This window comes from Pristis pectinata, chromosome 37 (assembly GCF_009764475.1).
Source record: "Pristis pectinata isolate sPriPec2 chromosome 37, sPriPec2.1.pri, whole genome shotgun sequence".
Taxonomy (NCBI): Eukaryota; Metazoa; Chordata; class Chondrichthyes; order Rhinopristiformes; family Pristidae; genus Pristis; species Pristis pectinata.
The window spans coordinates 7,145,768-7,173,560 of record NC_067440.1 but is presented as its reverse complement, the minus strand read 5'-3'; the positions used below and the strand labels follow the sequence as shown (position 1 = coordinate 7,173,560).

Sequence of the window (27,793 nt, the reverse complement as noted above, 5' to 3'; positions counted from 1 at the left end):
ATGTTGGGGGGGAAGAGAAAAAGTGGATGAATGCTTGTAGGAAGCAGTTTGAGATGGAAGCAGAAGTGAGAGAGCAAGCGAGACAAACTGAAAACTTTCAAGAGCTAGCAGGGAATCAATGAATGGCTCCCCACCGATAGAAAAACAGAGACACACAGGACTTGGGGTGACTGCTGGCTGTTTTCCATTTTTATTATTGCACATGATCCCAAAAAAAAAAATCAGCACTTTGGTAAAATAAAAAGCAGGAAGATGTGTAAACTCAGCACCCAGCACAGACACACTCTGGGCTAGGGGCAGCACACAAAACATACAAAAACACCTTTATGGGGGAGGACAGGAGGCAAAAACAAAACAAAATGCTCAGACCCCACCTCAGGGGAAGATAAAAATAAAAGATTTCAGAATAGTCCAAGAGCTTGCTGTCTTCAAACAGAATTCCAATTCCTCTTTCTTTAGTATTAAGCTTAAGGGTCACACAATATATAGGGGCTGTTCTAATTTGCTCTGCTCTTTCCCCACAAGTCCGAGACTTCATGTGCAATTAGCAAAGAGACTTCCTGCAGTAGAAACCAAAAAGAAAAAAAGTTAGAATCCATTTGTAGGCAGGTCAACTCCCAAAATTTCAAAGTCAAAATCGTCAACTAGTAACCAAGAGGTTTAAGGGAGGGTAGAACTGTTGACCAGAGGCAGGAAGGGGTTATTGGAATGGACAACTTTAAGAGATGGAGAGGTTTAGGGGAGGCAAATGGGATGAAGAGGGAGGTCAGATTGGAACGAGCACACAGATGTTAGCAGGTGCAAGGGCCCAGGTTGAGAGGAACATCCCGAGAATCCCAAAAATTGGAGCTGTTGATGGGGAGGGTGGGGGCCAATAGGGAGCAAGCACTGAAGATGACGGGTGAATGGGATAGGTCCAGTTGGGGTATGGGTTTGCAGACACAAAGGAGACTTGATAGGAAGTTCAAGGTCAGCATTGCTGATGATTTGACCTTGGGTAGCAGTAGAGGGATGGAACTGCTGACCAGGGAACAGATGGCAAGGTCAAGAGCATGAAGGAGTTGGGACATCGTACTACAACTGTAGAAGACATTAGCAAGACTGCACTTGGGGTACTGTGTGCAGTTCTGATCACCAAGCTATAGGGTGCAGAAACGGTTCACAAGGATGGATGGCTTGCAATTGGATAGTTTGGGGCTCTCCCCTGCCCCCAGAGCAGGGGAGGCTGAGGGGTGACCCTTAAGAGGTTTATAAAAACGTGAGGGATGCAGATAGGGGGAAACACTGACCATTCCCCGAGGGTTGGGGAGTCTAAAAAGGAGAGAGGGGAAGACTTAAAGAGGGACATGCTACACACACAGGACAGTCAGTATATGGAACGAGCTGCCAGAGGAAGTGGTAGAGGTGGGTACAATTACATGGATAAGAAAGGTTTAAGAGGGATATGGGCCAAATGGGACTGGCTCAGGTAGGCACCTTGGTCAGCAGGGATGAGTTGGGCTGAAGGGCCCATTTCTGTGCTGGATAACTATGACCAAGTTCCAAAGACTGCTCCAGTCTACACTGCTGATTATGGGATATTCTTCTCAGAATCACCGAGAACAACGCCCCAAAAATCCAGCTAGTCGGTAGTTTGGAAAAAAAAAGCACCTTTCCCACCACCACTGGGGACACTTACCATTTTAAACCTAGTGTTCAGTTCCAGCATTACTCTCTCCTTTCCCCAGTTGACTGGTGGAGACCATGACTGGCAGCTCCTCAAGATGTGCCACCTTCTGCGTGGTTAACGAAAAAAGACGAACTCAGCCAGGTATCAAAAACATCACCCAAAAGTTCAGGACATGGAAGAAAGTTGAGGCAAATTGTAACAGACACAAATGCATCATGTTAACTTGGGCATTGAGTTGGGACATCAGGTTACAGTTGTGCAAGACATCAGTGAGACCGCACATGGAGTATTGCGTGCAGTTCTGGTCACCATGTGATTGAGTTGGAGAGGGTGCAGAAACGATTTACAAGGAGGTTGCTGGAACTGGAGGGCTTGGGTTGCAAGGGGAGACTACGACAGTTTTCCCCAGAGCAAAGGAAGTGGAGGGGTGACCTTGTAGAGGTCTTTAATCATGAGGGGCATTGATATGGTGGTTAGTCAGGTCTTTTACTGCCCTCCCCAGGGTACTCCAAAAACTAGAGGGTACCAGATTACAAGGGGGGGTGGGGGGGGGCAAGAAATCCTCACACAGGTGGTGGGTATATAGAATGAGCTGCCAGTGGTTGAGGCAGGTACTATTACACTATTTAAAAGACACTTGGACAGGCACATGGATACGAAAAGTTTAGAGGCATATTGGTATTGGTTTATTATTGTCACTTGTACCAAGGTACAGTGAAAAACTTGTCTTGCAAACCGATCGTACAGGTCAATTCATTACACAGTTCAGTTACATTGAGTTAGTATAGAGTGCATTGAGGTAACACAGGTAAAAACAATAACAGTGAAGTGCTGACATAGAATTTAAGTTTAAAAGTTTGGATGTGGGCCAAACAGGCAATTGGGACCAGCTCAGGTCAGCACCTTGGTCATCGTGGACAAGTTGGGCCAAAGGGCCCGTTTCCTGTGCTGTATCTCCGACTTGGGGGGGTGGGGAGACTCAGAGCAGCTGGAAACCGACTCCGGCTACAACAGGCCAAGTGACCTCCTGAGCTACACTGTCCTACAATTCCATGAAAGGATCTCGTCTTTTAGGAACCCAACGCAGCATCAGGAAGAGTTGAAGGGATTGGATAGAAGCAAGTCAGGGACAGAACCTTAGTACCGTCAAACCCAACAACACAGAAGAGTGCTGAGTGTGGAAGTCTGTACTGCAAGGAGTGGTTGGGGGAAGTGACTGGGATTGAGGGGGTGGGGTTAAGGTTAGCCAGTCAATGAAAGATGATACTAGTTCTACAAGGGTACTGCAGTCCATCCAGCTTGTTATTTTTTTTGAGTTCTGGTGAAGGGGAGGCAGGGTTTGGACAAGTACGTACACAGATCTTTGAGAAAATGGACTCAAACCCAAAACATTGACTGTTCATTTCCCTCTGTAGACGCTGCCTGACCTGCCGAGTTCCTCCGGTGTTGTGTGGATTGCTCCGCATTCCAGCATCTGCAGAATTTCTTGCGTCTCAAATTCAAGGTGGCAGCTTTGGAGAGGGTGCGGAGGAGGTCTACCAGGAGGTTGCCTGGTTTGGAAGACGCGCTAATGAGGAGAGGTTGGACAAACTGGCATTTTCTCCGGAGCAGCAGAGGGGAGATCGGATAGAAGTTTATAAAATTATGAGAGGTGCAGATAGAGCAGACAGCCAGTGTCGTTCTCCCAGGATTGAAATGTTTAATACTGGAGGGCAATATATTTAAGGCAAGAGATGGAGAAGAACAAAAGGAGATGTGTGGGGCAAGTCTTTGCCCCCTAAACTATACAGAGCAGTGGGTGTCTGGAATGCACTACCAGGGGTGGTGGTGGAGGCAGATAGCATAGGAATGTTTAAGAGACTGTTAGATAGCCATGTGAAGATGCAGAGAAGGGAGGGATATGGTGAACGAGCAGGGAAGAGGGATTAGATTAATTAGGAGTCATTGGTTTAATTAGTTCAGCACAACATCATGGGCCGAAGGGTCTGTCCTGTGTTACATTCCAGTTGTACTCACCAGGTGAGTTTCCAGGGACTCTGGGGCAGAAACAACCGGCGTTTCCCTGGCTGTTGCCATGGGGACAGTCCCTTCCGGAGTCCGTGGCTGTTCTTTAGTCGCCTGCCTCTCTTCTGGTGTGGTGGCTGGGCTGGTCACAGGAGCAGGGACCGGGACGGGGGCAGACACAGGGACTGGGACGGGGGCAGGGGTGGGGGCAGTTTCTGTTGTTCCGCCAGCAGGGGAGGCAGGCGTTGTGTCAGCAACAGCAGGCTGGGTTTTCTGCTCCTGCTGGGGAAGGAAAAAAAAGTTTTAAAAAGTTGAAGGCAGGATGAGGTAGTGACCCGCACACCACACCCTCCCCGGCATCTCTGGAGAGCCCCTCCCTACTCCAGACACTGACCGACCAACAAAAAACCTGCAACCCTGGGGTGGATGCTTCAAAGTGGAGTCGTCCATTTTGTAGCCTGCCCCCCACCTCTTCTGGGATCTTGTGTGCACAGGAAGATCCCACTAGCAGCACCCACAGACTAAAAGGTTTCTGAGGGAAGGGGAGGGATGGACAGCCTGAGGGAAGACTGGCACCATTTTTCAGATGCTCCAGCCAGGCCATTCCGTCCATCTTTATGCTGTGCGAGACAGGTTGTGTAGGATATTGGCTCATATCCCACCCCCCCCCCCCCCCACCCCCCCACCCTCTATCCACACTGTGGGCTTCACACCATCTCCCTCCACTCTCTCCGGTAGCCAGATCCCAGCTCCCACTCACATTCCTGGCTGGATTTCAGTGACCCAGTACTGACATCTCAACCCCCCCAAAGTCCTGGTTCCTCCCCCCTTCCCGAAATGAATCCCTGCCCACACTCAAATCTCAATTCAAGATCCCAACCAGAACACACCTAACAGTTATCTTCCAGAGAATTGAAACTCAGACAGTTTAACCTTCCCCAGAGGGGAAAAAGAAAAGATGTTCCGGAAGAGGTTTCAGTTTTGTACTTTCTGCGCACCAGCCACACCTAATCTTCCCCACCAGCTAACTACCCAATTCTCCTCAAGATTTAGTGTTGAATCTGCTGAGAGAGAGAAGGAAAAGAGAGAAATAGAGAGGAAAACACAAGGAAAAGAGGAGAGAGGGGGAGAGCTAGACAGGAATAAAGAGAGAAATGAGACAGTTGGGGGGGGGGGGGGTGGAGAAGAGGAAGATGATTGGGGGAGGGGAGAGAAGACCCGAGTTTTGCAGAGGAGGGGGTTGAGTAAGAGGAGGGAAGGCGAGGGTAACGCAGCCACCCCGAGGAAGCTCTCACCTGGGAGTCAGCAGGCTCCTGAGCCGTGGGCTCCTGTCTCTGCTCGGCTGTCCTGCGGCGGAAGAACGGGCGGCGGTAACGGCGGCGCTCCGGCAGCGGCTGTTCCGCCTTTGGATCCTTGTTCTCATCGGCTGGGGCCTCTTGCTGCTGAGGCCGGGGGCGGAAGGGGCGCCTGGGGTGGGGTGTTGGGGGAGAGGGAGAGGGTCCCAGAGATTAGAGACCGCAGCAGTGTCTACTGGCACAAACTGTACCAGTCACCCATGCAGTCCAGTCCATACCTCCCCATCCTTCCTGACCGCCAGCAAATCCCTCAGACCCCGGTTCGATCCCGACCTCTGGCACTGTGTGTGGAGTTCGCATGTTCTCCCCGTGACCACTTGGGTTTCCCACTGGGTGCTCCGCTTACCTCGTCCCAACGAGGTGTGGGGGTCAGTGGGTTAATCATCTACTGTAAATTGCACCCCCTCCCCCCCCCCATGTGTAGGTGAGGGGTGGAATCTGCGGGGGAGATTTGATGGGAATGTGCCAGGGATGAGTTGCAGAGGTAGAGGGATAGTTAGACCAATGGGATTGCTCCTCTGGGAACTAGCACAGAAGCAAAGGGCCAAATAGTCTCAACCCATCCCACGGCTAGGGACTAGATGGGGTTGGACGCGGTCTGATTGAAGTTCTGCATTACATCCCCAGAATTCTATCACCCACCATCCTGTCTGCTCCCAACCCAGGAATCCACATTCTAGGAACCCAGCTGTGCTTCCATGGTGTAACAGTGAGCACTCTGGACTGAATCCAGTGATCCAAATTCAAATCTCAGTGGAACCCATTTGCTGTCAAGTGCTGTGCTGCCCTTGCAGAAGCATGCAGAGGTTGTGCCTCTGAACTTTTGTGGTGGCACTGTGTAGCGGTTAGTGTAACACTATTACAGCGCCAATGACTCGGGTTCAATTCCTGCTACTGTCTGTAAGGAGTTTGTATGTTCTCCCCGTGTGTCTGTGTAGGTTTCCTCCGGGTGCTCTGGTTTCCTCCCACATTCCAAAGACATAAAGGTTAGGAAGTTGTGGGCATGCTATGTTGGCACTGGAAGCATGGTGACACTTGCAGGCTGCCCCCAACACATTCTCAACAACAAAAAGATACATCAAAACACAGTGAAATGTATGTGACTAATAAATATCTATCTATCTATCCTCCCCAAACTCATGCCTGTCAGTCCCAGTACCTCCTGACAAGAACAGACAGATTTATTTTGGCTGGTGTCTCAGTGATCAGAACCCAGTAGCCGATCTCCTGCACTAAAGGGAGCAGTGATTCACAGTGAGGACGTGAACCCGACACCAGGTTGCAGGAGACCACGTTACGACAGCCTGGTTAAACGATTAAAGTTCGACAAAGGAAAGGACTCCCGCAATCCAGCACTTTACCTGCGGAACTGCGGCCTGAAGCGAGCTCCTCCCACACCGCGCTGAACAGGCTGCTGTGGTTGAACTTGTCCGGATGGTGGTACAGTCCCTCTGTTCTCCGATACCTCCTCTCCCTGGGGTGGGGGTCAGGGTTTACAGGAAGGAAAACAGACATCACTCAAATGTTACCCTCAAATCCGCCACCCGCCACCCCCCCCCCCCCCCCCCCAAACAACCAACTCCAGGACAAAGCCCCCGATCTCCGTGAACTCCCACACATCCTCGTTACGCACGTGGATCGATGTGTTCAGAAACTAATCTCACAACACTGTCCAGAATCTAACTGGCCTGCCAAACAAAATAAGTTCTACAGAGAGAGAGACTCGAGGGGTGAGGGGGGGGGGGGGGGTGCAGAAGACATGAACCAGGATGAGGGACCCTTGTTAGGTTGAGAGAACGGTGTAGTAGCCAGAAAGACAAGAGACAGATGATTCACCAAAACGTTACTACTTTCATTTAATGAAGTTAGAAATAAAACTGAGACCCAAAATAAAAAGCAGAAAACATCCAAAGATCTGAGAGACAAAAGAGTCACCGTTTCAGGTCAAAGACTTCACCTGAATGAACTCGTTTTGCCCACTCAGATATTCAACCTGAGATATTAATCCACCGATAGCCTGCTCTGAGTGTTCTGCACGTTTTTAATCCAAGTGTTACTTCAGAGACATACACACCCACGCCAGCCCAGCACACCCATGCTGACCTTTTAAAAACTAGTCTGTACTAATCTTCTGAACATAGGTGACCAAGATAGAAACAGCCATGCAGAGATGGAACCAAGGTGAACATAAAAGGCATCCCTTCCCGTGGGTGTAGTCAGTAGCCAGAAGGGTGCACTTAGGATATCATCACAACTCCCCTCAGGTTAACACAATCTGTGGAGCATAAAGGGTTCTATCTGGATCAAGGATTTGCCAGTGACATCCACCAATCGACTCACGTTGGCCACTGTTCCCGCCCCATCTGACGGAGCCTGGGGCCTACGCTGGCGGCGAAACCGGTTTCGGAAGAAGGGAGGGGGGAGACGGCGACGCTGGTCGGGGGGCCGCTGCTGGGCAGCGCCCGGTTCCGTCGAGTCCTCCTGCTGCTCGCCGGAACCTTCTGCCGCCTCTCCTGTTGCGGACTGGTTGCCCTGTGGGGAGCAGATGGTGAAAGGTGGCAGAGGAATTAGTCCGGACACAGGGACCAGTGGCCCATGGTCCCTCCTCCATCACTGCTCCAGTCATTGTGGGGAGCATTGGGAATGAGAGGGTTTGGTACCAGACTCTCTCAGGGCAGGGAAAGCACAGGTTAGATACAGAGTGAAGCTCCCTCTACACTGTCCCATTACACACTCCCAGGGCAGGGACAACATGGGTTAGATAGAGTGAAACTCTCTAGTGTCCTGTCACACACTCCCAGGACACAGGTTAGATACAGAATGAAGCTCCCTCTGCACTGTCTTGTCACACACACTCAGGGCAGAGGCAACAGTTCACAAAGTAAGCTTTCCCGGTACTTTTATAACCTGCTGCTGGACAGTGGGGTCAGGCTTCATAGAACTTTTTCCCCCAACTAGTAGACTGAACAGCAGTCTCCTGAAGTAAACTTTTCCCCAGTTTGATGAATCCAGAATGCAAAAGGAAGGGGTGTACTGTAATGTTTCTCTGAACCACTTCCTGAGCATCAACCTTAAAGTAGACCAATAGTGTAAAGAGTGTAGACATGGCCTCACCAACACCATATAGAACTGAAGCAAACCTCCCTACTTTTGCATTCAATTCCCCAAGTTAACTTATCCTTTCCTTGCTCTACCTGCTTACTGGGATCTTGCTACTCAGATGTTCAGATCTTGCCACAGATAAAAAGTTTTTCATATTTTTCTACAGGTGGACAATTTCACATTTACCCACTTTATACTAAATGCCAGATCCTGATCCATTCACTCAGCTTCTTTGCAGCTAAGAACAAAAATGCAGACGTTAGGAATTAAATCAGGAAATGCCAGAAACATTCACTAGGTCAGGCCACACTTGTGGAGAGAGAAAAACAGTCTGTTTCTGATTTGCCACTTCTCTCTCCACAAAGATGCTGCCTGACCTGCTGAGCATCCCCACCCCCGAGTATTTTCTCTACTTTCAGGACCTGGTCACCACTAGCAACATCCCCCCAGCTCAATGCCACAGACCTTGAACCAGTAGCACTGAACCCTGTACAACCACCATAGTCTGACCCTCAGTCACCACTCTTCTGAAATAAAACATTGAGATATTGTTATCGATGGAACTTGAGTGAAACAAAGACGCGCCAGATTAATTCCTAGCACTCAAATTTAAGAGATTGAGAGGCGACCTCTTTGAAAATGAAGAGATTTCTTATACAGCGTGGAGTGAGTGTTTCTCACAGCAGGAGAGCCCAGAATCAGGGTTACAGTCTCAGAATAAGGGGGTTGCTGCTTAAGACACCTTCAGAAGCCACCCCCTCATTTAAAAAGGGCACTGGAGAAATTTTCTCCATGGCGAGGGGTGGCAGAGTTTGGACATGGAAAGATCTGAACATGCGAGTGAAACTGTGCATGCAGCTCCTCGGAGGTTCGTCAAATTGCACTGTACTGCAAAACAAATTTCACAACACAAGTCAATGATAATGTCCAATTTTGAAGACAGGGACTTAAGAAACTTCCAAAAAAATAATTTTAAGAAAGGCAGCAAATCTTTGGAACACTACCCAATAGGAGGCTCAGATGCTGATTGTACAAGAGAAACTTTTGGCTGTTAAAGGAAGGAGTAATATAGCATAGAAACCAATCCTGCCCCGTGCTACCCCCTCCCACCCACCCCCAAAATCAGGCAGAAGATACAAAAGCCTGAAAGCATGGACCACCAGGCTCAAGGACAGCTTCTATCCCACTGTTATAAGGCTATTGAACAGTCCCCTAGTATGATAATAGGGACTCTTGACCTCACAATCTACCTCATCATGGCCTTGCACCTTATTGTCTGCCTGCACTGCGCTCTCTCTGCAACTGTAACACTACATTCTGCATTGTTATTGTTTTTCCTTTGTACTACCTCAATGTATTGAAATGATCTGTACGGATGGCACAGGTTTTCCACTGTACCTCTGTACATGTGACAAAAAACAATTTCAGCCAAACTCATCCATCCCAACCAAAGTGCCCACCATGCTAGTCCCATTTGCCTGTGTTTGGCCCATATTCCTCCAAAACCTTTCCTGTCCATGTACTTATCCACATGTCCTTTAATTGTTAAGGTACCTGCCTCAACCACTCTGACAACTCATTCCATATAGTGACCACCCTCAGGTCCCTTTTAAATCTTTCCCCTCTCACTTTAAACCTATGCCCTCTGGTTTTTAAGCTCACCTTCCCTGAGAAAAAAAACTGTTCACCCCATCTATAGCCCCTCATGATTTTATACGGCTGTACAATGTCACCCCTCATTTTCCTACACTCCAAGGAATAAAGTCCTAGCCTCCCCAACTTAGAGCCCCAGCAACATCCTCAAATCTTCAGTGCACTTTCCAATTTAATGACGTCTTTCCTACAGCATGGTGACCAAAACTGTACACAATACTTCACGTGTGGTCTCAATGTCCTGTACAACTGCAACATAATGTCCCTGATTCTATACTCAATGCCCTGACCAATGAAAGCCAGTGTGCCAAACACTTGTAGCAGTGTGGAGGAACAGAGGGATCTTGGGGTCCACGTTCATAGATCCCTCAAGGTTACCACGCAGGTCAATAGGCTTGTTAAGATAGTGTATGGAGTGTTGGTCTTCATTAGTTGGGGTATTGAGAGCCACGAGGTGATGTTGCAGCTCTGTAGAGCTCTGGTCAGACCACACTTGTGTGGAGTATTGTGCGCGGTTCTGGTCACCTCATTATAGGAAGTGGAAGCTGTAGAGAGGGTGCAGAGGAGATTTACCAGGATGTTGCCTGGATTGGAGAGCATGTCTTATTAGGATAGGTTGAGCGAGCTAGGGCTTTTCTCTTTGGAGAGGAGGATGAGAGGGGACTTGATAGAGGTGTACAAGAGGCATAGATCAAGTGGACAATCAAAGACTTTTTCCCAGGGTGACAATGGCTAACATGAGGGGGCATAATTTTATGATTGGAGGAAGACAAGGGTGATGTCAGGGGTGATTTTTTTTTTTGAAAAACAGTGGGTACATGGAACGCACTGCCTGCAGAGGTGGTGGGGGCAGATACATTAGGGACATTTAAGAGACTCTTAGATAGACACATGAATGATAGAGAAATGGAGGGCTATGTGGGAGGGAAGGATTAGATAGATCTTAGAGCAGGATAAAATGTCAGCACAACATTGTGGGCCAAAGAGCCTGTACTGTTCTATGTTCTAACACCTTTCTCACCACCCCGTGACACTGCTTTCTGTGAACTAGGTACTTAGTTTCTGTCCCACAACAATCCTAATGCCCCAACCATTCACTGTAGAAGTCCTACCCTGGTTTGACTTCAAAGAAAAAAATGCAACACATCACCCTTATCCAAATTGAATGCCATTTGCCAAGCCTCTGCCTACTTACCCAGCTGATCAAGATCCTCCTCCCCCTCTAATTTTTGATAACCTTCTACAATACTGCCTATTTTAGCATCATCCACAAACTTACTAACCACGCCACATACATTTAAATAGTTTATACAAGTAACAAACACCAACCCTGTGGAACACCACTAGTTTCAGGCCTCCAATCCAGGAAGCAGCCTCTGACCACCACTCTCCGCTTCCTACATTTGAGCTAATTATGAATCCAATTAGCTTTCTCCTGGAGTTGGTGGCAACAATCTCATGAAGAACAGTGAACACAAAAGGGCCAAATGACCTGCTTCTATTTCTTATGACATCAGGGATGGTTACTTTCCTCAGCCATTGCAGTGTTCAATGACCCACCACCTCATCTGGGTGGGAACCTCCTGGAAGGTCTTCTACTTGCCTGATTCACGGGACCCCGGCGCCTGACGAAACCTCTCCGGAAACGGCGACGGTTTGGAGCGTACCGGCTCCCCTTCACCGGTACGCCACCGGGACCACTGACGTTGGCGGCCTCTGCTCCCTGTGTACGGCACAGAAAACATTGGGAAGGGTGGAGAGCGAGAGCGGACACCGTTGAACCCTCACACCCCTTCTCACAACTCCTCTGTGGAAGGGCAATGAGGGGTTAATTGGCTAAAGTTACTCCTGGTGTCAGCAAGTAGCACAGGTTGATGGGGGCGAGAATGAATCGGGCCCAGAGGGGTTATGGGTTTAGAAAAAGCAGCACAGTATAACACAGGAACGGGCCCTTTGACCCACAATGTGGGCCTATCCAAACTAATCCCATTCGCCCACGTGGCCCAAATACCACCATTCCCACCTGTCTAACTGCCTCTTAAACATTGCTACCATGTCTGGTCCCACCATCTTCCCTGACAGCCCATTCCAGGGACCCACCACTCCATGTTTGAAAAAACTCCTGAAATTTCCTGAAACTTTTTTCCCCTCCCCCCCCTCAAGCTGTGCCCTACCAAATAGTGAAAGGCCTGGATGGAGTGGCCACGGAGAGGATGTCTCCATCAGTGGGAGAGTGCAGGATCCGAGGGCACAGCCTCAGAATAAAGGGACGTCCCTTTAGAACGGAGATGAGGAGGAATTTCTTCAGCCAGAGGGAATTTGTTACCAGAGGGCTGTGGAGGCCAAGTCATTGGGTATATTTAAAGCAGAGATTGATAGGTTCTTGATTAGTAAGGGTGTCAAAGGTTATGGGGGGAAGGCAGGAGAATGGGGTTGGGGGGGGAAGTCTGCCATGATTGAATAGTGGAGCAGACTCGATGGGCCAAATGGCCCAATTCTGCTATAATCTTATGGTATTTGACATTTCCACTTTGCTTTACTTGGCTGGGCCAAATGGCCTCCTCATGCAGATTAGGAGCAGGTCACTCTCCTCACTGAGACAGTGAGATGCGTCAGAGTAGCAACAGAGAAACAGGCCCTTTGGCCCACTGAGTCCGTGCTGACCATCGACCACCCACTTACACCAACCCTATTTCATTTTCCCCACAATCCTGTCAACCGCCCCCCCCCCCCCCCCCCAACCCCCAGATTCACCCTCACACTAGGTGGGTGAACTCACAGCAGCCAATTAACCCACCGAGCCCGCACGTCGCTGGGATGTGGGAGGGAACTTGAGCACCCGGGGGGGAAACCCATGCGGTCACAGGGAGTACGTGCAAATCCCACACAGGGAGAGGTCGGGATTGAACTGTGGTTTCTGGAGCTGTAAGGCAGCAGCTCTACTGGCTACACAACACCTTGCCCAACCTCAGGATTTCCCCCAATGTGTCCTGCAAACCGTAAGTTTCTGAAAAAGGCTGATTAAAATAGGGAAAAGCAGCTCACACAGTGTGCCAAAGTAACAGACAAGAGTACTGGCTGAGTGGATGACCAGCCACGGTGGTGTTCAATGGTGGAGCCAAATAGTCTCTTCAACCTGGGTTTCCAATATTAATCCCAAACTAGAACGAAAGGCCTTCAATCGAGGCTATTTCTGCAGGGATAGCGGAGGATAAAAATTAAAAAGGCAAATTCTGACCTGGTTCTGCTGCCTGCCTGTGCAGGAATTAGACACGATGCCTCACCAAGTTGCAGATCCAGTAACGATTCAGGTGCCAACAACTTCCCGTAAATCCTCAGCACCTTCCAGACCCCACCAAGCCCTTGGCACCCCCCTGGCCTCACCCAGAAAACCCTCCGCAACACCACCCACCCCAATCTCCCAGAAAACGGCCGTACCTTCTCCCCCTCGACCACGTCAAACTCCACGGTCTCTCCATCACCGACACTCCGCAGGTACTTGCGAGGGTTGTTCTTCTTGATGGCAGTCTGGGGGGAGGGGGGAGGAAGAGAAGACGGGGGAGGTAGAGATCCGATAAAGGAAGGAGACACATCAGCATTGTCCAGCATCCAAGCACTTGCCCATCTCAGCTGGCATGGGCTCACCCACCCCCACCTCCCTCACCCCACACTTTGCCCCCAGAACCAACACCCTACATTTATATAGCACCTTTGAGGCAACAATCTGGCTTGAGACACTTCAAACAATAAATTGGACAGAATTTCACACCCAATCACCTCAGAAGTTTGAGGGCTCGCTATAGTGGAAAGATGCAGTCATATACAGCAGAACCGAGGCAACAGGGCTCGAAGATTATGGAGAGAGACCTTGGATGCCAAATTCCCTACAGATCGTAGCAGTAGTGTTTTAGTCAGAGGTTCAGATCAGCAGCCACAGAACTTCAAGGAGTCCAGTTGCTGGGATTAGTGTCCAAGTTCTCTTCAGCTCAAAAAGGCCAAACACATGGGTCAACACACCCACATCCCATTTCCTCCTTGCACCACACACACATTTCCTCTCCGTGACCCCTCTCCCCTCCACATCAGCAACTCTGGGATCACACTGGAGCAAGTGCTATATTGCCAGAGGCAACGGAAGCCCATAAACGGTTTGGCAGGGAGGGAAGGGGGAGGAGTTCAAACTCACAACCTCCGCCCACTGAGGGTCAAAGTCAAATCTCCAGATGTCCCGACCAACACAACTAGAACACCCAAAAGGGGAAACCATACCACTGGTTTGGGTAAATGGTATTATGTACTGAGTGACTATCTGCACTTGAGGCCAAGTCAACAGGCAGGAACACAAGACCCAAAATAAAGTGACCCCCTCAGCTGGCACCTACTGAAGTAGGGAGAGTTATTTTGTTGTGTTGGGGAAGTAGGCTTTAGGATTTGGGATCAGGTGGAGCAGAAGCGGAGTAAGGGAAAGAGATCCAAAGGAATTTTATTTTTCCATAAGGTTACCAAATGTGTATTTAAAAGAAATGCTAGTAATGAACAGAATTTGTCCAACCTCTCCTTATAGCTCATGCCCTCTAATCCAGGCAGCATCCTGGTGAACCTCTTCTGCACCCTCTCCAAAGCCTCCGCATCCTTCCCGTAATGGGGCGACCAGAATCGCACACAGTACTCCAGGAGCGGCTGAACCAAAGTTTCATACAGCTGCAACATGACTTCCTGACTCTTCTACTCAATGCCCCAACTGATGAAGGCAAGTGTGCTGTACATTGCCTTTACCACCCCATCTACTTGTGCAGCCACTTCCAGTGAGCTATAGACTTGGACCCCAAGATCCCTCTATACTTCACTGCTCCCCAGGTCCTGCCATTAACTATGCTTTCTGTTTACATCCGACCTCCCAAAGTGCAACACCTCACGCTTGCCCAGATTAAACTCCACCTGCCATTTCTCTGCCCATATCTGACACCTTGGCACTGCAGTGATACTAATTCCATTGAGTATCAAGTATTGTTGGTTAGACTCTCTCCTGCAGGAGTCTATGTATGGCACAGGCATTACTTGCCCCTGTGAAGTGTCACATTCCTTTCTTGCAAAACCCAATCCAAATGAAATTTGCCCATAAAGCAGTAGACAGCCAGGAACTCCTGCGACATTTCGTCCCGTCTTCCGACCAGGGAGTGGATGGAGGTTTCCCCGAAAGATCTTTTAACCCAGAGAACCCTTTCTACAAGGGTCCTCCCCTCGAAGACCACCCCCTTCACTACAGTACACTTGAGGGAAGAGAAAGGCTAGAAGAACTACAGCAACATACCTGGTGAACAAAAACATCTTCTTTCGTGTCATTCCTTGGAGGGGGGAAAATAGAAGAGAAAAAACACAAATTAAGTGGAGACACAAACTTTGCAGTACCTTCCATTCGCTGAAGATTTCCAGCAAAGGAGACTTCCAACTAAATACCTCAATCATCTTTGTAAATATAGGAGATGCTGTGGGATCTTGCTGTGCAAATCAAGACACGATGACTGTGCTTTTGTGGCATTGGTTGAAGGATAAATATTGGCTACAATGCATGAGGATATCAACACTGGAAAGGGATTTGGGCAGGTGTGTGGATGGGAAAGGTGTAAGGAGGGACGTGGGCTAGCTCAGGTAGGTACCTGGGCTGGCACGGACAAGTTAGGCCAAAGGGCCTGTTTCTGTGCTGTATCAAGATAGCATTCACTGGTGGGGTGTGGGGTACACCCAGGTCTGACAGCACTAGCAATTTGGGCTCAATGGAGCAAGACCCAATCCTTTCTGACTCAAGCAAGAGAGACCAGGATTCTGGGCAATGACTCGTATGCAACTAGTAGTGGCTGAGGTACAAGTTGGAGCCTGTCCCGTCTGGCTTAATGCGTGGGGACAGAGGCACAAGAGAAAATGGTGAAGACACAATGGCAGGGACAGGGAATGCTCCTGTTTGGTCCAACACCCTGATCTCAGCATCGAGAAACAGACCAAGTGAATGACCATGTTGGTCACATAACCAGTATAGTCACGAGTCAGAGGGTATACACGTGGTACAAGGGTTTGTAGCTCATTAAACACTTTTGCTTTCTACCTATTTGTCAGGTAAAAGAGCACATCAACAGGTGGAAATTCTAATCTCTGTCACCGTGGTGGGGCTCAACATGCATTCCTCTGGCCAAAACAAAGCCAAACCTATTGAGCCACAGAGGGGTTCTGAACCAGAACATTATAAAAACCTTGCTGCAACAGCAGAGGTGCAAAACATTTACAGCAATGAACATCAAATTGGCAAAGTTTATTGCTTATGGTTTTGGGGGGGGGGGGGGGGGGGGGGGGGGGGGGGGGGGGGGGGGGGGGGGGGGGGGGGGGGGGGGGGGGGGGGGGGGGGGGGGGGGGGGTGGGGGGGGGGGTATGATTCACTCTGGAGGTCACGTGCTGGACGTCAATTGGGAGACCACACATCAACTAGGGGCAGCCCTGGTGGAGCAGGTAGATAGCTCCAGAGAACACTGTTTCGAACCCAACCTCTGGCACTGCCCATGTGTGGAGTTGGCACATTCTCCGTGACTGAGTTTCCCCCTGGATGCTCCAGTTTCCTCCCACATCTCGGTGAGGTACAGGTTGGTGGGTTAATTGGCTGCTGTAAATTGGGCTCCCTCCACCACCAACCACCCCCCCCCCCCTCCCCAGTATGTGGATGGGGTGGGGGAGTTGATGGGAACGTGGGGAGCGTAAAATGCATTAGCAAAGGATTAGTGTAAATGAGTATTAGTGTTGGTCATCAGCACAGACACGATGGGCTGAAGGGCCTGTTTCTGTACTTTGTATCTCTGGGGCTCTAAAGATTCCCACAAGGGGGAGATAAGTAGGACTGAAATTAGACAAAGATCATTTTTCAAAAATAAGGCATCAGTGATTTAGAAGGGAGGCCAGTTATTTTCTTTTCAAGTATAAAGGGAGTTTGCTTCCATTGGTCAAGGGAGAGTTCCATAATCTTTGCATATTTATTAAGACAAGTAGATAGATTCCTGGTTTACCCCTTGCTCAGAGCTGAGAATTACAGTTAGACCCTCTCCCCATCTCATCTGATGACAGAGCAGCTTCAGGAAACAATCTACCCCAGCTCCCAATGTGTATGCCTGCATGAATCCATTGGGACATTCTGAAGAAACAACTTTACCAGGAGTGAGCAGAGTTAACCCATCGGCACAGGGAAAGATAGAGGCAGATGGGTCTTCAAAGGGAAGCCAGATAAACACTGGGCAGAAACATCTAGGATAGGCCACTGGGCTTAATGGCCACTTTGTACAGTCAGACTTTAATCAGGACAACCCTATACCAAAATGTCAACCATCTTAGCTGTAGGGACTTAAGACCCTCCAAGGAGAAAGGGGGGGATTTTGTGTCTGAGTGAGTGGGGAATTGGAAGATGTGGAACCTAGAGATACCATGCTCAGATATCCACCAGCCTGTGCCAAGTTATACAGCCCATTTTATATTGTACAACTCTTTAGCTTGCTACATCTGCACCAACCATTTCTTGCAATTTTTTATTGAATTTCAAATTAATATACCCAACATTAATGATTATACACATGGTGTGAAGGGATCAGGATAATGATAACAGTTTATATATATTCAAGGAGTAAAAAAATAATCTAGACTTCCCACTCTTGCTGAGCATGATACAAAAAATTGAAAAGAGATTCAATTATAAGAAGAGAACCCCCAAATCAAAAACAAACAAAAGCAAACCAAAGAACTGGACTGATATTTCTTTGGTTAAAAAACCTATGTCGTTAGCTCTGCTCCTCTGTATTCAAAGGTTATTGAAAGGGAAGCACCAACCATCAAGCACCCATCAAAACCAATCCTACATTAATCCCACTTTCTCCTCATTTCCATTACCTCCCCCAAATTCTACCCCTCACCCCCGCACTGGGGGGGACAACTTACAGCAGCCAATTAATCCACCAACCCTGCACATCGTTGGGATGTGGGAGGAAACAGTCAGGGGGACCCATGCAGTCACGGGGAGAACGTGCAAACTCCACAGACAGCACCAGAGGTCGGGATCGAACCAGGGTCTCTGGAGCTTTGAAGCAGCAATACTAACCTTGACCCAAGTGAGCAGATCTCAACCGGGAACCAGGGCACCCAAACAGCCTTGGTGCTTGTATAAGGGAATTAACAAATGAAGAACAACCTCTCTACTAACCACCCGTCAATTGAGGCTGGTGCTATTACTGGAAGGTCTGTCTGCTTGGAGTAAAAAAAACTGGTTTAAGGACAAAACAAGAGACACTTGGTTATCGAACTGGAGACAGCCATGTGCTGGGAATGCTGGCTGGAGTACAAAATAAAATTTTCCAATGATACCAATCACTGGAATAATCCAATGGTTAGTCACACTGCACAAAACAGGCCCTTCAGCCCATCATGTCTATGACAACCAAGTACCCACCTATACTAACCCAATTTATCAATACTGTCTATAGCCTTCTATACCATGTGCTCATCAGATACTTGAATATTGTAAGAGCCTCTGCCTCCAGCACCCTCTCTGGTGGAGAGTTCCAGATTCCAACCACTCTGGGTGAAAATAAATTCTCCCTTGTATCCCTCCAAACCTCTTGCTCCTCACCTTGAACCAGTGCCCTGGGGAAGTTTATTGCTATCTATTCCTCCCTATTGGAAGTCATCCTGTGTGCCTTTTCCAAAGGTAGCAAGGTACATAGGATTAGTTGGAAAGGTGATTGGATCTTGGGCTTCACAAGTAGGGATACAAGGAGGAAAAAGTAAGAGGAATGTTGTGATGATTATCTACAAAGTTCAGGTTAGGTCACAACTGCAGCTTGCATCCAATTCTCACTGAGATCCTTTCAGAAGGATGTTAAAACCCTCGAACCATTCCAGCGATTAGGGACTTCAGCAAGGTTTAGTTGTAAGCCATTCCCCTTGGAGTACAGGGGTGCAAGGGGACTTTTGGGGAGCAGATAAGATTACAACAGATTTAGATAAGGAACAGCTGTTCCCATCAGTTTGTGGTCGAGAACTAAGAGGGTAGGAGTGTCACAGCGAGCAGAGCTGCTGCCTCTCAGCTCCGGAGAACCAGGTTCGATCCCATCCTCTGGCACTGTGTGGAGTTTCTTTGTGACTGCATGGGTTTCCCCCGGGTGCTCCGGTTCCCTCCTACATCCCAACGATGTGCAGGGTCAGTGGGTTAATTGGGCTTTGTAAATCAGCCCCTGGTGTCTGATGGGAATGTTGGGGGGGGGGGGGGGGTGGAGGAAAAGAATAAAGTGAGATTTGTGCAAATGGGTAGTTGATGGTCAGTGTGGTCTTGTTGGGCTGAAGGGCCTGTTTCTGTTGTATCACTGACTAAAAATGAAGAATTTATTTTTCTTCTTTTAAAAATGGATGAAGATGTGGGGAGCAGGCCCCCCTCAACTTCCAAAAGAAACTGGATAAGGAGTAAGTCTTGAGGACTTCCAGGGATACAGTATGGGGAAGATGTAGTTGTTCTACAGCGAGACAGCACAAGCTTGATGGGCCAATTGGCCTCCTCCCATGCCAGGATGGCAAGCAGGACCATCAAGCCAAAAGACAGGACTAGAGACATCTACCCCTTTGACCTGATGCCCTCACCCCCCTTCCCTGCCAACATCCATTATGTATTTGGGGCAAGTAATTGCACTGCTCTCTCTGTAGCTGTGACACTTTACTCTGTACTGTTACTGTTTTTACCTGCACTACCTCAATGCACTCTGTACTAACCCAATGTAACTGCACTGTGTAATGAATTGATCTGTACCATCAGTATGCAAGACAAATTTTTCACTGCGCCTTGGTACAAGTGACAATAATAAACTAATACCAAGTACATGCCAATTCCAGGAATAAACAGGTTTTTTTTATTTTACAGACAGCCACCAGAAAATACACAAAAAAAAAACCACAATATGTTAACTGCATCTCCACAGTATTGTAGTGAATCAAGAAACACAAGCTGATAAGAAATTACTGAAAGTGGTGGGAGGGAGGGAGGAAGGAAATTAATTTTGTTTGTAGGAGGCACATCAGACTTCTGAATTTAATATTATGGGAGCTTGCTTGTATGCAAGGGTGTCCACATGTCGTGTGTTTGTGCCCCAGGGATGGTCTGCAATGAAACAATGAATTAAGTCTTTGCAGCTCATGGTGAATGGAGAGTGGGTAGTGGATATAGGGCTGAGAACACACGGAATTAATTACCTGTTGATGAATCCGTAACCATTTCGAACATTGAACCACTTCACAGTGCCAAGAACACTAGTGGCTGCAATTTGAGAAGAGAAAATAATATTACAACTTTCCCATTGATTACCCACGCAAGGGGCTTTGCATTTATTCCCCCACCATCTCCATAAACACCCCTTCTCATACTTTTACCAGCAACACAAGACAGTACAGAGGCTCCAACTGAAACAGGCTGCTAAACAGAGCAACTACAAAGTGCAGATCCTCTCAGAACAGCACAGAACAGGCCCTTCAGCCCACAATGTTGTGCCGACATAGCTATTCCCCCCCCTACCTACAGAATGCCCAAATCCCTCCATTCATGTGCCCATCCAAGCCCCTCTCAAAAGCCCCCAACGAATTTGCCTCCACCACCTTATCAGACAAAATTCCAGGCATCCACCACCGAATAAAAAAACTCTCCCCTCACGCCTGTTCTGAACCTGCCCCCTCACCAGAAGAGTGGTGACACTTGTGGGCTGCCCCCAGAACACCACACAAAAGATGCACTTCACTGTGTTTCGATGTACATGTGACTAATAAAGCTATCTTGTCTTGTCTAAGTGCATGCTCTCTGGTATTGGATCACTCAATAATGGGAAAAAGATATTGCTTGCCCACCCTATCTATGCCCCTCAATTTTATACACTTCCAACAGATCACCCCTCAGCTTCTGCTACTCCAGAGAAAAAGCCCAAGTTTGTCCAGTCTCTCCTGATAGCACATGCCCTCTAATCCAGGCAGCATCCTAGTAAACCTCCTCTGCACCCTCTCCAAAGCCTTGACATCCTTCCTATAGTGAGGTGACCAGAACTGCATGCAATATTCTAAATGCAGCCTAACCAGAGTTCTGTAGAGATGTATCATCCCAGTGAAAGGGCAACTTTCTACATTAATACATGGAAGCAAATCATAGAAAATTAGAGTAGACCATTTGACCCCTCAAGCCTGTTTCACCATTCAATAATGATCACAGTCCATCAAGTTCAGTTCCCTGTTCCAACTCAGTCCATATCCCTCAAAACCATATCCAATTCTTTCTTGAATACGTTTCATGATATGGCTTCAACTGCTGGTCAGTTCCTCACTCGAGGCTGCCTGATCTGCTGACTATTTCCAGCATTTTCTAATTTCAGTCCCCACAGTAGTTCTGTCGAAGTACTGACCTTTCTCCAAAGAACAAAGGCCTTAAAAAAAAAAAATGGGAAGCAAAGACCTCAGCTTCATACAGCACCTTCAAGTGCATGCCAAAACATTTGTCAGCCAATTGACTAATCCTGGAGTCCAGTCACTGCCACAAGAGATGTACAACACCATTGGCGTGCACCTGTCTTCATTAATGGTGCTGAGGTAGAGAGGGTTAAGAGCTTTAAGTTCCTTGGAGTGATCACCACCAGTAGCCTGCCTTGGTCCAACCACAGATGCCACAGACAAGCTCACCAGCATCTCTGCTTCCTCAGGAGGCTAAAGAAATTTGGCATTTCCCCTTTGACACACACCAACTTTTAATCAATGCACCACAAGTATCCTGTCCGGGATGTATTGTGGCTTGGTACGGCAACTGCTCTGCCCGGGACCGCAAGAAACTGCAACGAGTTGTGGACACAGCCCAGCACATCACAGAAACCAGCCTCCCCTCCATGGACTCTGGCTGTACCTCTTGCTGCCTTGAAGCAGCCAGCATAATCAAAGACCCCACCCACCCGGGTCATTCTCTCTTCTCCCCTCTCCCATCAGGCAGAAGATACAGGAGCCTGAGGGCACGGACCACCATGCTCAAGGATAGCTTCTACCCCACTGTGATGAGGCTATTGAACGGTTCCCTTATACAATGAGATTGACCTCACAATCTACCTTGTTTGACCTTGCACCTTATGGTCTACCTGCAATGAACTTCCCTGTAGCTGTGACACTTTATTCTGTTATGGTTTTTACCCTGTACTACCTCTATGCACTGTATAATGAATTGACCTGTACGATTGGTATGCAAGACAAGTTTTTCCACTGTACCTCGGTACAACTGACAATAATAAACCAAATCCAAAACTTCTCAGCTGTCAACTAAATGACTGGTACAATACCCCACTTTAGTGACTGGGATCAAATTAGAGCTAGGTAGAACCACTGCCTCTCAGCATCAGAGACCTGTGTTCAATCAGAATCAGGTTAATTATCACTGATATACGTCATGAAATTTGTTGTTTTGTGGCCACAGTACAGTACATAAAAATTACAAGTTACCAACAAAATAGTGCAGAAAAAGGAACAACGAGGTAGTGTCCATGGACGGTTCAGAAATCTGATGGCGGAAGGGAAGAAGCTGTTCCTAAATCACCGAGTGTGGGTCTTCAGGCGCCTGTACCTCCTCCCTGATGGTAATAATGAAAAGAGGGCATGTCCTGGATGGTGAGGGACCTTAATGATGGATGCTGCCTTCCTAAGGCACAGCATCTTGAAGATGTCCTCGATGGTGGGGATGGTTGTGCCCACGATGGAGTTGGCTGAGTCTACAACCCTCTGCAGCCTCTTGCAATCCTGTGCATTGGAGCCTCCGTACCAGGATGTGATGCAACCAGAATTATCTTCACTGTACATCTATAGAAATTCATAAGTCTTCAGAGATATACCTTCATAATTGCATCAATGTGTTGGGCCCAAGGTAGATCCTCTGAGCTGTTGACACATCACCCATGACCACATGGGGGTTCCCCCCAGGTGCTCTGGTTTCCTCCCACATCCCAAACAATGTGACAGTTGGTGGGTTAATTGGTAGCTATAATTTGCCCCCCCCCCCCCCCCCCCCCCGTGTGTGGGTGAGGGGGTAGAACCTGTGGGGAAGTTGATGGGAATGTGGTGAGAATAAAATGAGATTGGTGGAAATTGAGGGTTGGTGGTCTGTGGGCTAAAGGGCCTGTTTCTGTGATGTATCTTCCTATGATTAACAGTCCAGAAGCGGTTTTTTTGGTTGTGGTGGTAATTCAGACAAGTCAGAGCAATAAATATTTTAAAAATTAAAATTAGCAGGATTGAAGCCAGTCAGTCCCTTGTTTGCGCTCCAACCTACATTAACATCACATCTGATTTTTTTTTAATCTTAACAACTGCACCAGCCCTATATCCCTCGAACATCCAAACATTGATCTGTCTGCGTTCTCTGGAGGGAGATAGCCCCCAAGATTCTCAACCCTTTGTGTGTGGGGGGGGGGGGGGGGGGGGGGGGTGGGGGGGTGAAGGTTGTGAGTGCCAAATTCTCATTTCTCCTGATTGGTTCACACCTTGCTGTTGAGACTAACCTCTAGTTCTAAACTCCCCAGCCAGGAGGAAACACCACTACTGCATCCACTGTCAAAACCCATACAAATTATACATGAGATCACCTCTCAGTCTCTCAAAATACTGAGTGCAGGTCCACTCTGCTCAAAGGAGAACGACTCTTCACTCTCACAAATTAGTGAATCCTTGTTGCACTTCATCACACAAATAATCTTTGTAGGGAGATCAGAACAGTATAGAAATTTCTGCAAATTGGTCCAAACTCACTGCATTTAATATCCCAAACACATCTATTGTTGCAAGAAGATCGATGAGGAAAGAACAAACTTCAGTTTGCCTTCCTAATAGCTTGCTGAACCTGCATGTTAATTTTCATTTATTCATGTACAATTTTTTTTAAAAAAAGCAACATTTTAAAGACACTTGGACAGGTACATGGCTAGGGAAGGTTTAGAGGGACATGGGCAAATGGGACCAGCTTAGATAAGGTCTATTAGTCACATGTACATCAAAATATACAGTGAAATACATCTTTTTGTGTAGTGTTCTAGGGGCAGTGCACGAGTGTCACCACGCTTCGGGTGCCAACGTAGCATGCCCACAACTTCCTAACCCATACATCTTTGGAATGTGGGAGGAAACCGGAGCACCCAGAGGAAACCCACGCAGACACGGGGAGAATGTACAAACTCCTTTCATACAGCAGCAGGAATTGAACCTGGGTCACTGGTGTTGTAGAGCATTACGCTAACTGCTGTGCTACTGTCCATCTGGATGGGTATCTGGGTCAGTATGGATGAGTTGGGCCAAAGGACTCCTTCCTGTGCTGTATGACTGACTATAGCCTTTCAATCCTCACCCACTGTTAACCAATTGTCTCGCAATTCCTTACAAGTACACAAAGTTGTGGAGAGCAAAATGAAAGTCGATCAGAAACAGTCTTCACTTCTCCACTTGTAATGAAGAGTCTTCAATCCATGACGTTACGTCATTTCTCTCCCATGAATCCCAAAGGTTTACAACATGTCGAATATGCCTTTGATCAATTTAATACCATTGTTAATTCCTCATTAGCCACAGCTGAATCACTTTCCCTGTTGGAATTTTGTGCCTTAAAAAGGGATATACATTTGAGGTAAATTATGTACCAATTCTGCAGCTTGTTAACCACTGCTTGGTCACTGTCAAAACTTTTAATATAGTTTCCCCAATCATGTGCCTTTACGAATAGCTTCAAGACCTTTGTTTCAGATCAAACCAAATCACAAGATAAAATTCTATTGTACTATGATGCCCGAGTCTCTTAACACTGGGTTAAGAATTAATGTGGTCTCATTGAGGAATGCGCTCATTAGTGCAATCTAATGATCTAGAAACCCATCTCTTATACACTACACAAATTCACTCTCCATGCTTTTACTAGTCTAGACACTGATGATCAAGTCATCGGCAGGATAAAGTAAACCCCAGAACATTAAGGAAAAAGGAGCTCATTGTCCTTGTGTCTTGAAGCCACGTCAGAGTTTTAGCAACAACACCCTTCCTTCAGCGAAAAGCAGGGCTGTACAGACGCTGAAAATCCGAAACAAAACACTCAGCAGGTCAGGCAGCATCTATGGAGGGAGAAACAGTTAACGTTTCAGGTCAGAGACTTTGATACGAAACTATTGCTCTTTCCAGGAATGCTAACCTGATGCACTTCTCCAGCAAGCTGTGGGTTTTTAAACCAGATTTCCTTTGGAGAATTAGTTTCAAATACAGTGGGGATGGGTCTAGAGTGGAACAGATTAACATCAGTCATGGTCTTATTGAGAATTGTGCTCAGCACATCACAGAAAACAGGCTCCTCTCCGTGGACTCTGTCCACACTTCTCACTGCCTCCGCAAAGCAGTCAACATAATCAAACAGCCCACCCACCCCGGACATTCTCTCTTTTCCCCCTCGCCCATCAGGCAGAAGATACAAAAGCCTGAAAGCACGTACCACCAGGCTCAAGGACAGCTTCTATCCTGCTGTTATAAGTCTATTGAACAGACCTCTTGTATGATAAGATGGACTCTTGATATCAGAATCTACCTCATCATAGCCCTTACAGCTTGTCTACCTGCACTTTCTCTAAGTGTAACACTATTCGGCATTCTGTTATTGCTTTTCCTTTATACTACCTTGATGCACTGATAAAATTCAGTGTGGATGGCATGCAACACCGTTTTTCATTGTACCTTAATACATGTGACAATAGGATTCAGAGGCTGTGGTAGAGTCAGAAACATCCGCACCAATGAAGCAACCAGCTACATGAATCCACTTTTTCCCCAGTATTTAAATCTGCCAATCACCTACACACCAGGGGCAATAAATATTGGCCAATTAACCCATCTTTGGAATGAGGGAGGGAACTGGAGCAGCTGGGGAGAACGTGCAAACTCAACGGAGACAGCACCAGAGGTCAGGATTGAACCCGAGTCGCTGCAGCTGCGAAGCGGCATTGCTAACCAGGAGACACGAGACAACAGATGCTGGAATCTGGAGCAACGCACAAGATACCGGAGGAACTCAGCGGGTCAGGCAGCATCTGTGGAGAGAAGTGGACAGTCGACGTTTGGGGGGTCAAGACCCTTCATCAGTGCTGACCACTTTCTTTAACGTGCACAATTAGAGTCAGAGCATAAAACACTGCAAAATCTCTGTTATAAGACTATTGAACAGCTCCCTAGTACAAGATGGACTCTTGACCTTGCAATCTTCCTCATTGTGGCCCTTGCACCTTATTGTCTGCCAGTACTGCACTCTCTATAACTGTAACACTTCATTCTGTATTGTTTTTCCCTTGTACTACCTCAATGCACTGTTGTAATGAAACGATCAGCATAGATGGCATGCAAAACAAAGTTTTTCGCTGCACCTCAGTACGTGACAATAATAAACCAATTTACATTATACAAGTTGAAGTTGATGCAACTGGCTCCTGAGGTACGAGCATTGTCTGGCTCGCTGCCATTAATGGGGCAGCACTGACGCCCAGGAAAGGCCATGAAGGAGAACACATCCACATGGCCAATGGGCGCTGCGCAGAATTACAGAACCCTGCCAGTACATACAGTTGCCATGTTTCAAATCAAAGCAAACACTGCAAGGATCCTCAGCTCCACCCACATTAATTAGCAGTGGCTCTGAACAGGCAGGGACTTGTTCTTCTATCAGCAGCACCAAAGGAAGCCAACATCAAAGAGGCCAGCAGCCATCTTGGGGAAAAAGTGGCCACCCACCCAATCATCTTGCTGTGTTGCAGTCATGTGACTGACTGATTTAGCGAGGCAGGCAGCCATTGGCCATGACTGTGCCCATTGCTCAACATTCTTGCAGCACCAAGAAAAATTAAGGAATTAGTCAGCTAGATAGAACTGTAGACACAACATTAGATTGAAATCCAAAATGCTTCAAAAGTTAAAATATTGTGCACCAATTGAATGCAACTTTTTCCTCATGTCCATATTGGATTGGTTGCAAAGCAATTTGGGAAACTCCAAAGACATTACATGTCAATGGCTGAGATAGTTTCACCAAAATTGGCCTCCACACTGCCACAACCCTACAAGAGTCATTGGTCAACACCCCCACAGCAACATACCCCTCTTCCCCCCCCCCCCCACTTCACTAATGTGCCCACAGGTACAGGCCCAGTCACCAAAGGCCCCTGCATTGTACACCACCCCTCCTCCCCACTATTAAGTAAAGGGACCGTGCGGGGTCACTTTAAGTAAGATCACCAGCCAGTAACAAATCAAAGTTCATATTAAAACGTAGTCGGCAATCAAAAAGATAATGAGATAACATTCTTTTAATTCATTGTTAGGGGCAAATTAAGATTTAATAAAAGTTAAACAAGTTTTCATAACCCCCTCCAACCGTAGTGTTTAAGCTTAACATTTAAAGCTCTATATTGCTTAGAGTTTAGTACATCATGAATTATTGAAAGACATCAAAAACTTTAATAAAGTGTCCAATAAGTTTTAAAAGTGCCAAAAAAACTTTAAATAAAGCGTGGAAGAGTGGCTAAGACTTCTCCAAGGAACCGAATCGCCCCAGAGCTCAGTTAAGCAACGTGAACTCCTTCTGTGCCCTGCCCCCCCCCCCTCCTCCTCCTCCTCCTCCTCCTCCTCCTCCCTCCCTCCTTCCTTCCTCCTGGTTTCCTCCCCCCCCCCTCATAACCGAGTACTTTCTTCTCTACTGTATTGGAACTTCTCTCGGGCTGATTCTCCGCCTCACTCATTGCCCTGTCTCGGCTGCAGAGTGATTCTCCTGTGAAGCTGAAGTATTTCACCCAACAAGGAAAAGGATATCTATACAGGCTTAAGAAGCGAGCCTTATTTCGACTGACGGGGCCTCTCTCCCCAGGCTCCTGAAACCCGACTCCAAACTCCTGCCAAACTTTCAGCAAGTTTTCTA

The 27,793-nt window shown here is 47.6% G+C and overlaps 1 protein-coding gene across 3 annotated transcripts; it reads right to left on the bottom strand.

The window, feature by feature from the left end:
- Positions 1-156: 156 nt before the first annotated feature.
- LOC127586693 (Y-box-binding protein 2-A-like) lies at positions 157-27,793 on the bottom strand. Of its 3 annotated transcripts, none has more exons than XM_052044834.1 (11): positions 27,557-27,793; positions 20,047-20,110; positions 15,095-15,128; positions 13,222-13,311; positions 11,387-11,506; positions 7,369-7,560; positions 6,390-6,502; positions 4,969-5,140; positions 3,686-3,955; positions 1,679-1,775; positions 157-560 (listed from the first exon to the last, which is right to left on the bottom strand). In XM_052044834.1, the coding sequence occupies exons 1-10, from the start codon at positions 27,615-27,617 to the stop codon at positions 1,689-1,691; spliced, it is 1,203 nt and encodes a 400-aa protein (XP_051900794.1). In that variant the 5' UTR covers positions 27,618-27,793; the 3' UTR covers positions 157-560; positions 1,679-1,688. The 3 variants fall into 3 exon arrangements, with proteins under 3 accessions (XP_051900794.1, XP_051900795.1, XP_051900796.1); XM_052044835.1 differs by having other exon boundaries at positions 3,686-3,952; XM_052044836.1 differs by lacking the exon at positions 7,369-7,560 and having other exon boundaries at positions 158-560; positions 6,390-6,498; positions 11,383-11,506.

Bases quoted from the DNA above. Each gene is read 5' to 3' on its own strand.
- LOC127586693 (XM_052044834.1), bottom strand. From the start codon at position 27,617: ATGAGTGAGGCGGAGAATCAGCCCGAGAGAAGTTCCAATACAGTAGAG. The intron at 13,312-15,094 runs GTATGTTGCTGT...CCCTCCCCCCAG, and splicing joins AAGATGTTTTTGTTCACCAG to ACTGCCATCAAGAAGAACAA. The intron at 5,141-6,389 runs GTAAAGTGCTGG...ACCCCACCCCAG, and splicing joins TTCAGGCCGCAGTTCCGCAG to GCGCCCCTTCCGCCCCCGGC.